The sequence below is a fragment of the Leiobunum rupestre genome, chromosome 3, assembly GCF_980474605.1.
Source record: "Leiobunum rupestre chromosome 3, qqLeiRupe1.1.hap1, whole genome shotgun sequence".
NCBI lineage: Eukaryota > Metazoa > Arthropoda > Arachnida > Opiliones > Sclerosomatidae > Leiobunum > Leiobunum rupestre.
This window is the reverse complement of record NC_143386.1, coordinates 67,827,516-67,839,499: the sequence shown is the minus strand read 5'-3', so window position 1 is coordinate 67,839,499 and position 11,984 is coordinate 67,827,516. Positions and strand designations below refer to the sequence as shown.

The 11,984-nt window shown below is 37.3% G+C and overlaps 1 protein-coding gene across 1 annotated transcript; it reads left to right on the top strand.

The window, feature by feature from the left end:
- Window positions 1–777: 777 nt before the first annotated feature.
- LOC149954438 (uncharacterized) lies at window positions 778–5,215 on the top strand. Its single transcript, XM_090169899.1, has 3 exons — window positions 778–2,098; window positions 2,174–4,338; window positions 4,538–5,215. The coding sequence occupies exons 1-3, from the start codon at window positions 778–780 to the stop codon at window positions 5,213–5,215; spliced, it is 4,164 nt and encodes a 1,387-aa protein (XP_090026025.1).
- The last annotated feature ends 6,769 nt before the right edge of the window (window positions 5,216–11,984 follow it).

The following is an 11,984-nucleotide window of genomic DNA, read 5'->3' as shown; positions in this document are numbered from 1 at the left end:
ATTAAAACTGGTTCATTTTGTTCATCAAGTTCCATTTCATTTAATGCAACTTCAATTGCTCCAATCGCAAAATTGAAAACCATAGAAAACATTGAGTCGTAATTCTCTAAGGAAACAATTCTCTCTCTTCTCTCGTTTTTCTTTTGTTTTGTCTTAGGTTTCGGAGGAGTATTCTCACTAAAAAAAAGTAAATTAAGTTGTATGCCAGCTTTATTGTCCCATGTATAGATATTGCAAATTAGGTTTGTCTATATTATTTCTAGAAATACCCATACCATTGTACCGTGGATGGCTGGGCATCATCATCTGTCTCGGCAAATTCATTCTCATAAAAAATATTAAAACCATTTGTGGAAACTCTATCTGAAATGCTCATTTCTTGTTAATAATGTAATTTCTACCTATGTAATAAACTAAAGTTCAAATTGCAATATTTTGTTATGAACCAGTGAAGTAGCCCCCTGCCAGCTTCAACAGTTCACAGCAATATGTTGCATTTTAATCCTTGATAATAAACTAATAAACCCTTACCTGATTGAATATCCACTAAAGGAGGTTCAATACCTAAAGTATTATAAGTGTTTAACCTAAACATCTTAGATAAATTTTCCCAAAAAATTCATATGGCGCGCACGTGGTTAGACAAAGCGTGAACAAGGTCACATGGCAAGACAGGGTCACGTGGTTTGTTCTAGATTTCCGCTTTCTTTAAATTTAACCGATAGATCGTGCTAGTAGTGGCTGTTTTTCTTGTTGGGCGATATTTTCCGAAATATCATGTCCTGGATGAAATCTTTTATTGGCCCATGCCCCAATCACCGATCGGATCACGCGCATAATTCCACGCCCATGGCAAACTCGTTGCGAACCAACGTTAATCAGCGAAGTTTATTCTGCATTTTCTGCAAAAGCTCCGACCACGCGACGTTCAATTGCGCTAATTACACCCTCGAAGAGAAGAAGATAATTCTGCGAGATCAGAGAAGATGTTACGTCTGCTTAAAACCCCACCACGAAGTGCGGAACTGCGACTCGCAACGTCAAAACTGCGCGATCTGCCGAAGAAAACATAACAAAGCGGTTTGCGAGCAAAATCGATCCCACAAACTGAGAGCCGAGGAACCGAAAGGCATCAGTATAAACACCATTTTTGACTTCGAACGAAGAAACGTCTTACTACAGACCTCTCAAGTCATCGTAAAAAACCCGGATTACCCAAGGAACTGCGGATCCGGTACTCTCAAACTCGTCCTAGATAATGGAAGTCAAGGGACTTTCATCCTGAGTAAGGTAGCCGAAAACCTACAACTTCCGGTCATCGGAGAAACTAACATCCTCATCTCAGAATTCGGAAATGAAATCGCGGAGGAGAAAAAGATGAAAATCGTACGATTAACGGTTCAAAACGTCTCAGACTGCGGAAAACAAATTCAAGTAGAGGCCGTTGCGGTACCTTTCATTTGCAGGGCGAAAACTGAGGATTGTCAAGAAATCAGGAATTTCGTGAAGAAAACGAGCATCACCCTAGCAGACGACCCAAGTAAAGAAAGCATCAGCAGTTCGAAAATCAGCCTATTGATAGGAGGTGATTATTATTGGGAAGTGGTCAGCGGAAAGGTGGAGAGACTACAAAACAAATTAGTGGCCTTGGAAACCATTTTTGGATGGACAGTCGAAGGTCCTATGAGCTCCCCGAAGACAAACGTGAAGAAGTTAGAAATCAAAAACAATTTAATCTCAGTAATGACAAACAAATGTCAAGACTCCCAATTAACGAAAATCGTCCAAAATTTCTGGGATTTGGAAGCCATCGGAATCAAAACAGAACCCGAAAAACTATCGGAAGGCAACGAGGTTTTAGACAGATTCGAACAAGACATCAGATTCGATCCCGAAGAAGGGAGGTACCAAGTCAAGTTTCCATGGAATACCGAGAAGGACATCCTACCTGACAATTTACCGATGGCCACGAAACGAATCGCAAGTTTAGCCAAAAGATTCAATAAAAACCCAGAGTACTACCAAGCGTACAAGGACATCATAGACGAGCAACTAAAACTTGGCATCGTGGAAGTCGTCCCTGAAGACGAAAAGGCAAGCAAACCAGGAACGTATTACATGCCACATCAAGGCGTCAGTCGAGCCGAAAGTTAAACAACGAAGTTGCGCGCAGTTCTGGACGGCTCCGCTCACGAAAATGGAGTGCCATCGCTAAACAATTGTCTGTCCAGTGGACCAAGTCTCAACCCGGACCTACTCCTGTTACTATTGAGCTTCAGAAACTACCCCATTGCTATTGTCGCCGACATTGAGAAGGCGTTCCTTCAAGTATCATTGGCTAGGGAAGAACGCGACACCTGCAGATTCTTATGGGTTCAAGAAGAGGCAAGCGGCAAAGTGAAAGAGAACGATTTCACGCCGTTACGAATGACCAGGGTACCCTTCGGGGTGACCTCAAGCCCATATCTACTAGCAGCCACAATCAAACATCACCTCAGAAAATACAACGACACTTACGATGAAAAGGCCGTGAAACTTCTCAACGAGAGCCTATACGTCGACGACCTTGTAGGCGGAGACCAAAACGTCGCGAGCGCTTTCCAGCTGTCAAGGCGGATGTCAGAAATTTTAAGTGAAGCGAAGATGAACCTTAGGAAATGGCAGACCAACTCGCCAGAATTACGTCAGATGTGGGGAAACGAAGCCGGCAATCCTCAAGCACTCACCAAAATTGAAGTTCAGCCACCTAACGGTCAAAAAATCTTGGGATTGCAATGGGACCCTACCACGGACACATTCGATTTCGATCTGACAAATTTAATCGAAATAATCAAGGACATCAAGCTCACCAAACGTTATGCACTCAGCGCGGTCTCTCAGATCTTTGACCCTATCGGTATATTGGGCCCATATACCATCCGGGCAAAATTTATTCTTCAATCGTTATGGGAGAAGAAAACAAAATGGGATGAAAGATTGAGTGGCGAAATTGCGGCCGAATTCGAACAATGGTGCAATGAGCTACCAGAGATAAGGAAAATCAAGATACCCCGCTACTATCTCAACGGAGTTGAAGCTGATCAAATTAAAGGGAAAGAAATCCATTGTTTTTGCGACGCCAGCAAAAGAGCGTACGTGGCGATCGCGTACGTGAGATACGTAACGGTAAACGGCCAAATAGGAGTCTCCCTGGTGACGTCGAAGGCCAGGGTAGCGCCACTCAAAATGATCGACCCTTCGGAAGATGACTTAACATTACCACGCCTGGAACTTATGGGGTGCGTTCTGGGAGCTCGTTTGGTAAACAACATAAAAAGCGTATTCGAACCGGAAAAGCGGGACATTTTCATGTGGTCAGATTCGACCATCGCATTAAACTGGGTCAAGGGATTGACAAAGGTTTGGAGACCGTTCGTTCAAAATAGGGCGGTCGAAATTCAAAAATTGACAGACCCCGCAACATGGAAGCATTGCCCAGGGAACAATAATCCAGCGGACATTCCAACAAGAGGGGCTAAGGCCGAAGAATTGGCCAAAAGCAAATTATGGTGGGAGGGCCCCACCTGGCTCAAGATGGATAAGTCTGAATGGCCAGAAGACATATTACCGGAAACAAATCTGGCTTTGGTGGAGAAGGAGAAAAGAAAAACGATTTTAGCAGTCGCAACGACCGAAAAACGCGGTATCAATCAAATCATGAACCTCAATAGATGGAACGACCTGGACAAAGCTCTTCGAATCACGGCATACGTCTTCCAATTCATCGACTACTACGTCAAGAAAAACAAAGCGTACGAGGGAGTAATTAAAACAGAAGAATTACACTGCGCGGAAAATACCTGGATAAGGTGCGTTCAAATGGAAGATTTTGGAAAAGAAATCTTGGCGCTGAAAAATAACAAGAAAATACAGAAGGATTCCAAAATTGCCGAATTTAGACCACTATTAAACGGGAATCAAATCTTACTCTTGGGAGGTCGATTAACGGAAGCTAACATGGCCTACGAAACAAAACATCCAATCATTCTTCGAAAGGAACAAAGATTATCAAGACAAATTATGGATCGTTGTCACACGCAAATGATGCACGGAGGCATACAAAGCACGTTAACCCAATCTCGGGAAAACTATTGGATAATCGCTGGAAGACAGCTCGCAAGAAAATCAGTCAAAGGTTACTTTCAATGTCGAAAAGAATCGGCAAAACCAGGAGACGCCCCCACGGCCCCCCTCCCACAAGATCGTATTGAGCAAGCGTTAAGCTTCGAAGTGGTCGGAGTCGACTTCGCCGGTCCCTTCCACGTCAAGTCGGCGAGAGGCGAAAAAGAAAAGCAAGTCGTACATCTGTCTCTTTACACGCGCCGTCACTAGGGCGATTCATTTAGAGCTCGTGACGTCAATGAGCGCGCGCGATTTTTCAATGGCATTGACGCGAATGATTTCGAGAAGAGGAATACCGCGCAAAATATACAGTGACAACGCGAAAACTTTCGATCGGGCAAATAGAGACTTAGCTAAAATTTGGTCTAATCTGAAGAGTGAAGAAGTTCTAAACTTCTATGGCAAAAAAGGCATTAGCTGGCATTTTATAGTCGAGAGGGCCGCCTGGTATGGAGGATGGTGGGAGATATTAGTAAAGAGTACGAAATCAATTCTAAAGAAGAATTTGAGCCAAGCAGCTTTAACCTTTGTAGAAATGGAGACATTGTTAACTCAAGCGGAAGCCGCTATAAATTCCAGGCCAATCACTTATGTAAATAACGAATCAAATGATCCCCAACCCTTAACCCCTTCCCATTTTCTAATTGGAAAACGTGTTACGAGTATGCCACCTCAAATTGTTAAAAATGAAAAAGCACCCAGAACACAACTTGAATTTAACAATCGACAAAAATATCGCTCCGCTCTAATGACTAGGTTATGGAACAGGTGGAAAAAAGAATATTTGCTAGAATTAAGATCTGCGCATAAAATCAAATTGGCAAACAAGGAATGTAAAATTAAAGTTGGAGATGTAATGATGATTTTTGATAAAAGTGTAGAAAAATTCTTATGGAAATTAGGAGTAGTGTCAGAAAAACTGGTTGGCCGAGACGGCCAAATGAGGTCTTGCATTTTGAGAACCTCCAATGGCAATTTAATTAGAAGACCTATTCAACTCCTGTATCCCTTAGAGATAGACGCGATATCAGTTCGTGAAAATTCAGATCACTGAATGTAAAAATAAAATAAAAAATTAAAATGTGAAATTTACCATTTTTGTTTGTTTTATCTGTGCATAAATTAAGTGTTTTAAATTTAAAATTGAACATCTACCCAACGGACAATTAAATCGAAAACTCAAGTGAAACAATCGTGACAATATTTGTGTTGTAAATACTAACGTATTTCGCGGCGGAGTGTGAAATCATTGTGAATTGAAGGAGATTTGAATTTAAGTTCAGTGTATAATTTTTGATATTTCATTTATTAGTGTAATTTTTGTACTTCTTTTCTTTATATTTGTGTAATTTGTAACTTTATAAGGAATGTGTTTGACCCCTTTTTCTTCAAAAATAGCCTAAAATCCAAGAGAGAAACCGTTCTTGGGCCGAATTCTGAAGCCCCTTTCTTAATCCCCTCTTAACAGGTACTTCCCCCTAGCTCCCCACTATATACCAGCTCCAGCACGACCTAGTCCCTCTGACCTTCAACTGGCCCGACGAGAAGGGTCACTATTTTCAACCCGCAATAAATAAATTTTTATTATAACATCGTATCGTTATTTCAAATTTCAATTAGGAGTTATCTACAATCTAGAAAATTTAGGAGACTAAACCCAACAAATATTTCAGTCGGTTTGGGGGGTTTAATTATGCATAGCTCTCCCTACAAGTTAAATTAATATTTAGGGCGCGGAAATAAAGAAAAGTCCCTAAGTATTCTTCACCAACCTTGTGGCACTGGTGGGTCATTCGAAACAGAATCGGTCAACGAGTTTACCATTGATTAACAGATTTCAATGAAAATTGGCTCAACTGATACTTAGTCCTTAAAAGCTCTGTATATGAAGTAATTTCTCAAAATATTTTACGGTTAATGTTTTATTTGGAATTTTATTACGACCCAGAAAAATTGTACTCTTGAAAGCTCATTTTGTTATCCCCCGGAAAAATGTCTAGCTAATCTTCTTTAAGAATTCCACCAAAATGACCTACAGTACTCAATATGGGGTGAAAAAAACAGAATTATTATTATAATTTAGACAACTTATACTCTACTTACAAGGAGACGACCCGAGGTGTTACACACCGATTTCGTTCAAACTCGGGGGATTGGTAGACCTTCATGTAACTCGAAAAATCCTAAAGGGAATTTATTCAATGGGTAACGGTTTTGCCATGGCAACGAAAAATGTTTTTGACAACATGAAATAGAAATTTTTCCTATTTAAGCCATATCGGTTCATTTTCACCCATTTGGTTCAAATTGATCAAAATGTGATCAATTTTGATTTTTTTCGTCAATTTTTAAATTTTTTTTTATAATTTTGGTATTTTAAAATTTTTCAATTTTTTAAAATCTTTCACAGGGGGGATGGAATCGGTCCAAATCCCATGTTATTTTCAAAGGGAAAATTTTCATATTATGTTGTCAAAAACATTTTTCGTTGCCATGGTAAAACCGTTGCCCATTGAATAAATTCCCTTTAGGATTTTTCAAGTTACATGAAGGTCTACCAATCCCCCGGGTTTGAACAAAATCGGTGTGTAACACCTCGGGTCGTCTCCTTGTTAGTGGACTTTAACATAATTATATATCGCATATAAAATATATTGTTAAAAAATACTATAATTTAAGTTGTCGTCAAGTTTATAAACGAGCCAATCAACCCGAGGGGTTTTTTGTTGTCCTTTTGGGTCAAAATGTAGCTTAAGCATCTGGTTTTTATGTCGATGATAGCCACATCTGTTGAAAAAAAAAAGGAATAAGTACACGTCGAGCCGACCCTTACTTTAAGACACACGATGCTCGTTACCGTATGAAATATTTTTTTTCTCTTATGTTATGCGAGGAAATATAAGTTACCTAGCTATAGTGCATTTCATAAAATAAGTTGTCTATACCACGTACTATATGTAACATAGAGCTCGTTTTCAATATTTCGTAGTAGTTCAGATCACCTCTGAAAATATAAGGTATACTTTGCTTATGATATATAGATATTTAACGTGTATTTAAGACAATTTATCTTACAACCTTATAAGATTTATACGATTAACCCAAATATTTAGAGCTCGGACAGCCTTACTCAGCCAGTAAATATATACATTTCTAAATATGAATGTATCTTAAATTTTCATTTAGCACAGGCTAAAGGCGCGGTTCTAATCGGTCCGCACCAAAATATTTTAAAAATCCGATTTCTATGCTTATGCCCAATATTTGGACCCGTAGAGCCCAAATTGATACAGTGACAGTGTCGGCTAGCTGCTTAAGTGCCGTGGGATTAATTGTAGCATAAGTGCATAATATATTAGCTCCCTAGAAGTTAGAATCGTACATAGGCGGTGCTTTAACCGCGATTTCTCCCAAGACGGCGAAGTCGCCATCTTATAGCGAAAAATTAAAAATCCGGTTTCGTTTCAACGACGGGATCGAAGCTCGTTAAGCTTAATGCGAGTTGTCGCGAAGAGATAAGCTTTAAACTGTGAATATTTAACGACAATACCCGTTCATATTGAAATTAATAAAATGTTCTTCCAAAATGTTGACACACTAGTGGTTTCGTTAAAATTTTCTCCAAATGAAGAATTTTTCCAGCTAATTAACAACCCATCGCCGCCCAGGTAAATTTAAAAAAAAAGCTTAGATAGGGTTAGCTCCGCTCTGCGTGCTAACTTCGCGCTTCTGTTCGTCTCGTATCCATGGAGATAGCCGTTTCCGCTACCGATGGAAGTTGAAGAAGCTAAAAAGATAGGGCAAAAATAGCCAACAGGGAGTGACGTATACTGATTCTGATTATTTATGGTACAAATCGCTGTTAACGTCGGATTCTAACTTATAGGGAGCTAGTATATTATAAAATTATGATTGTAGATATTTCAGTTGATGTTTTCAAGGAGGAGATAAAAAAGTTGATTTCAATAGCGCTGAGTTATTAATATTGAATTGGTACTAAATTCAAACATCACCACAATGCGTATCCAGATTGTATTTTAAATGTCTATTTGGCTTGACAAAAACGTGTGCCAAGTCCTGCAAGACTGAGAACACACATTTCCGTGCAACTTTGAACGCAATAGGAAGGATCCAACATTGCACGGCAAAATGGTGTTCAAAGTTATACACTTTGCGGTTCTAAATTGAACGTTTCGGGTTGTATATTTGAACACTTTAGTGTGCATACGCTCTTTGCTGGCCAAAATGACTCACTTTGTAGCGCAAACGTACACGCTTTTGGTGACCACACTTGCACGCTTTCGTGCGAAAACGTGCACAGTTTGGTGGTCAAATGTATTCACTTTCGTGCACAAACGTGCACGCCTTGGAGGCCACAATTGCACGCTTTTCTTTGAAAAGGTGCACGCTTTGGTGTGCAAACTGGCTCGCTTTGATGCGCAAAGGTGCACGCTTTCCCTATCGAAATTGGATACTTTAAGTGCCAACTTTAAACGCTACAATTCAAAGGTTTACACCATAGCTTAACTATTTTGCTCTTTCCATCATGTATTCACAGAATGAACATTGATATTTTTGCACTTTCGTTGCTTAAGTTCTAGAGAGTTCTTGGGAAATTCGAACGACACTGTGAGACTTTAACCAGCTTTCAATAACAACATTGTTTTCGCTGTATATAATTGGTTGTTTTCGTCTAACATCTTAACATCTATAAATAACGGTATTAAAAGACAGATATCGCGACATTATTCGTTAAGGATGGCCAATTAAGAAATAGAAATTGTAATTAGGGTGAGTGAGGGTAAGAATGGATACTTTTTGTAAAATTTGAAATACAACATTAGACAAAATAGTTTTGAATTGGACTGTAAGGTTTAAAATTAGACACCAATTCGCTAACTTTGGACACAAATTCGCTAACTTTGGACACTTAGGAAAACTATGGACAAGAAGGTATATTTTTGGACAATTTCGTCTATCATTGGACATTTTAAAAAAACATATAACTTAATGGAAAATTTTGAAAAAATATTTTTTTAAGATGAAGCCTAATTATACGGTAAATTTGTTTTAAGAAGTAATTTAAGGCAAATAAATAATATGGAAAGAAATATTTTAATAGGGTAGATATTGTAATATTAAAATATTAATATATAAAGATATTAATATATTACATATTATACTTCTGGTGTGCAGTTATCACAGAAATAGTTTACAGTATCTTTGGAAATTTCTCCTTCGGGGTTTTTGTAAATTTGTAAATTTTGAAGATTTCTTAAATTTCCCGTAGAGATTTATTAATTTTCTCAAGATTTGCTTTAATTTCAATTCAAATTTACAAATTTTTGCAAGATTTCATTTGCGGAAAACCATCAAATTTCATAAGATTTATTAAATTTGAGAAATTTGTCGGAATCGATAAAAAAATTAAAATTTGCCAAAACATTTGAGAAATTTGAAAAGATTTTCTAAAATTTAATAAGTAATTTGAAATTTGGAAATTTTCAAATTACTGGCGTGTACGAAATTTGAAAGAGTGTCGGACCCCTCGACTCTCCTTCACTAACAATGTAAGCGAGGCAGCCTCATAGAGGGAACTAGCCACTTGTTTCGTTGAGCTCCAAACTCACAGCCGTACGCAGTCAGCCGTCTGCTTTCCTGGGAAATTTGAATATGAAAACTTGTTTTTAAAGTTTCCTTACAAGCAAAGACCTTAAACTAAATCCTACCTCGTTTAAAATTGAATACAATCGACATGTGATTGATCACAAGGTAGGCTGTCCAATCTTAAACTTTGCACTAGTTAATTTAAATGCTTATAAAAAAGGCAAAACCTTCATTAAATTATAAATTTCGTGTACTAGAAAAACGCGAAATTGCTTAAAATAATACTTAAACAATTTATTTTTATTTCACCATTTCCTAAGCCACAAAACGAAATTTCCGATGAAATTTCAAGACATTTTTTTCGATAATTTTAGTTGTTTTATTTCAAGATTTGCTGTATAAATTGTCGCGGTGTAAATATTTAGTAATAAACTGCATGTTTTAGGGTATGTTTAAGGCTTCAAAATGAGACCAATTTTGCGCTTTGGCATCAAAGAATAAATTTTCAAATAAATATTTTTCAAAAGTGTCCAAACTTCGCCATGTCCATTCTTACCCTCACTCACCATATATCGATTTTTATTCAGGTGTAAATATAAAGTTGGTTTACAAGATTTAATATTGGTGTTGTAATAGGGTTGGAAAAAAACCCGGTTGTTTTGGATTAAATCAGGTTTTTTTAGTCACTGCTTTATTTTACTTTTAATCTATTTTTAGCTTTCGTTTAACCAATAACCATACATACATATTACCAATGAACTTAAAATTAATATGAGTAATTAAAAATCTGCCAAGACCTGTTTTGGTGTCAATTATTAAAAGTCTTACCAGAACGAAGTTTCAGTTTCATTTTTGATTATGCATAAATTCGGGGGACCAAGAAAATGTCACGAAAATATTATAGAAAAAAATTGGAAGTTTTCAAGCAAATTAAAGGAAAATATAGTGAAATATAGGATGAAGAAGGTTACACGACGACGGAATGTTTTTGGATTATATGCTACATGATAAAAGGAATTTATAGGAAGGTATTAAAAATATAGGGAATTTGGTCACCTTGTAAATGTTTTAGAAATATAATAATTTCGGTAAAACAATGTACAAACATTTTGGAATAATTTTTAGTTAATTAAAGAAACCAAATTATTAAATAAACCATGATTTAAACCATGGTTTAAAGCAGTGTGGTTTAAGCCAGCCAACCCTGTGTTGAAATGTTTTCGCTCCCAATTTTAAAAACCACTTTCTGGAAATAATCTATTATTTTGGCCATTTTCTTTGGATACTGTAATTGGAAAGCATAGAACCCCATAGCAATAGCGCTTTCTATTGTAGACACCTCGAAACTGACATTTTACATTTGTACTTCAAATGGAGATGTCAAAATATCGTCAGTAGCAAACTTTAAAACTGGAGTGTCAGTTTTAGGATCTTTAAATAAAAACAATTACTATCAAAATTTAATCTACTTACATTTTCATTAATTACACACTAATTGAACCACATCGGGAACTTGGTCAAACAGGCTCGTTGTTCTAGGTTTAAAACAATTTAAAATAAAATATTAATGGGTTATAAAATATAAAAATAACTTGTTAAGCTAAATTTTATCGTTCCCTCCGATACAACGTCTTTTCTTATCTCCAAAACGTTTCACAGCATTTGGGAAGATATTTACTTCATAATCCGAAGAATATTTTCAATTATAGGTTTAAAATGTTGAACTATTAGTTTAGTTTATCTGCAGACTGTCTGATGTTTTGAACGGAATTGAACTACTTCACTAACTAGAATTAAAAAGGAGTATTTAATTTCCCGCTTATATCAAATATTAGATAAGTAAACGGTAAAATTCATAGGCTCTTTGGTTGGAGTGCTAATAGAAGCATAAACGAACGTAGCCTTACCCATATAAACAAGAACACCGCGTTACTTTATAATACCACCATATTGGTTGATATTTGCAGAACTGTTGTTTAGTGGATGCCGAGATAAAAATAGCTCTTATAAAGCACATTGCGCCCTCTAACAGAAACGATAACTATAATGAATCTTTGACCACGATCCCCAGTTCTAGCTAATCACGGTTCGACCCAATGAAATCGTGCCTCATTAAATCGGAATTATGTGGTTTCGTAAATAGTTTAGTTTTTCCACATTTATTTGTCATCGTCGCTTAATCTACTGCACTCTTAAAAGCACGGAGTGCGCTTTAT

Excerpts from the sequence above, each read along its gene's own strand:
- LOC149954438 (XM_090169899.1), top strand. The coding sequence starts at position 778 with ATGTCCTGGATGAAATCTTTTATTGGCCCATGCCCCAATCACCGATCG. Across the intron at positions 2,099-2,173 it reads CCCTGAAGACGAAAAGGCAA|TTCTGGACGGCTCCGCTCAC; the intron begins GCAAACCAGGAA and ends AGTTGCGCGCAG. Across the intron at positions 4,339-4,537 it reads GCGAAAAAGAAAAGCAAGTC|AGTGAAGAAGTTCTAAACTT; the intron begins GTACATCTGTCT and ends TCTAATCTGAAG.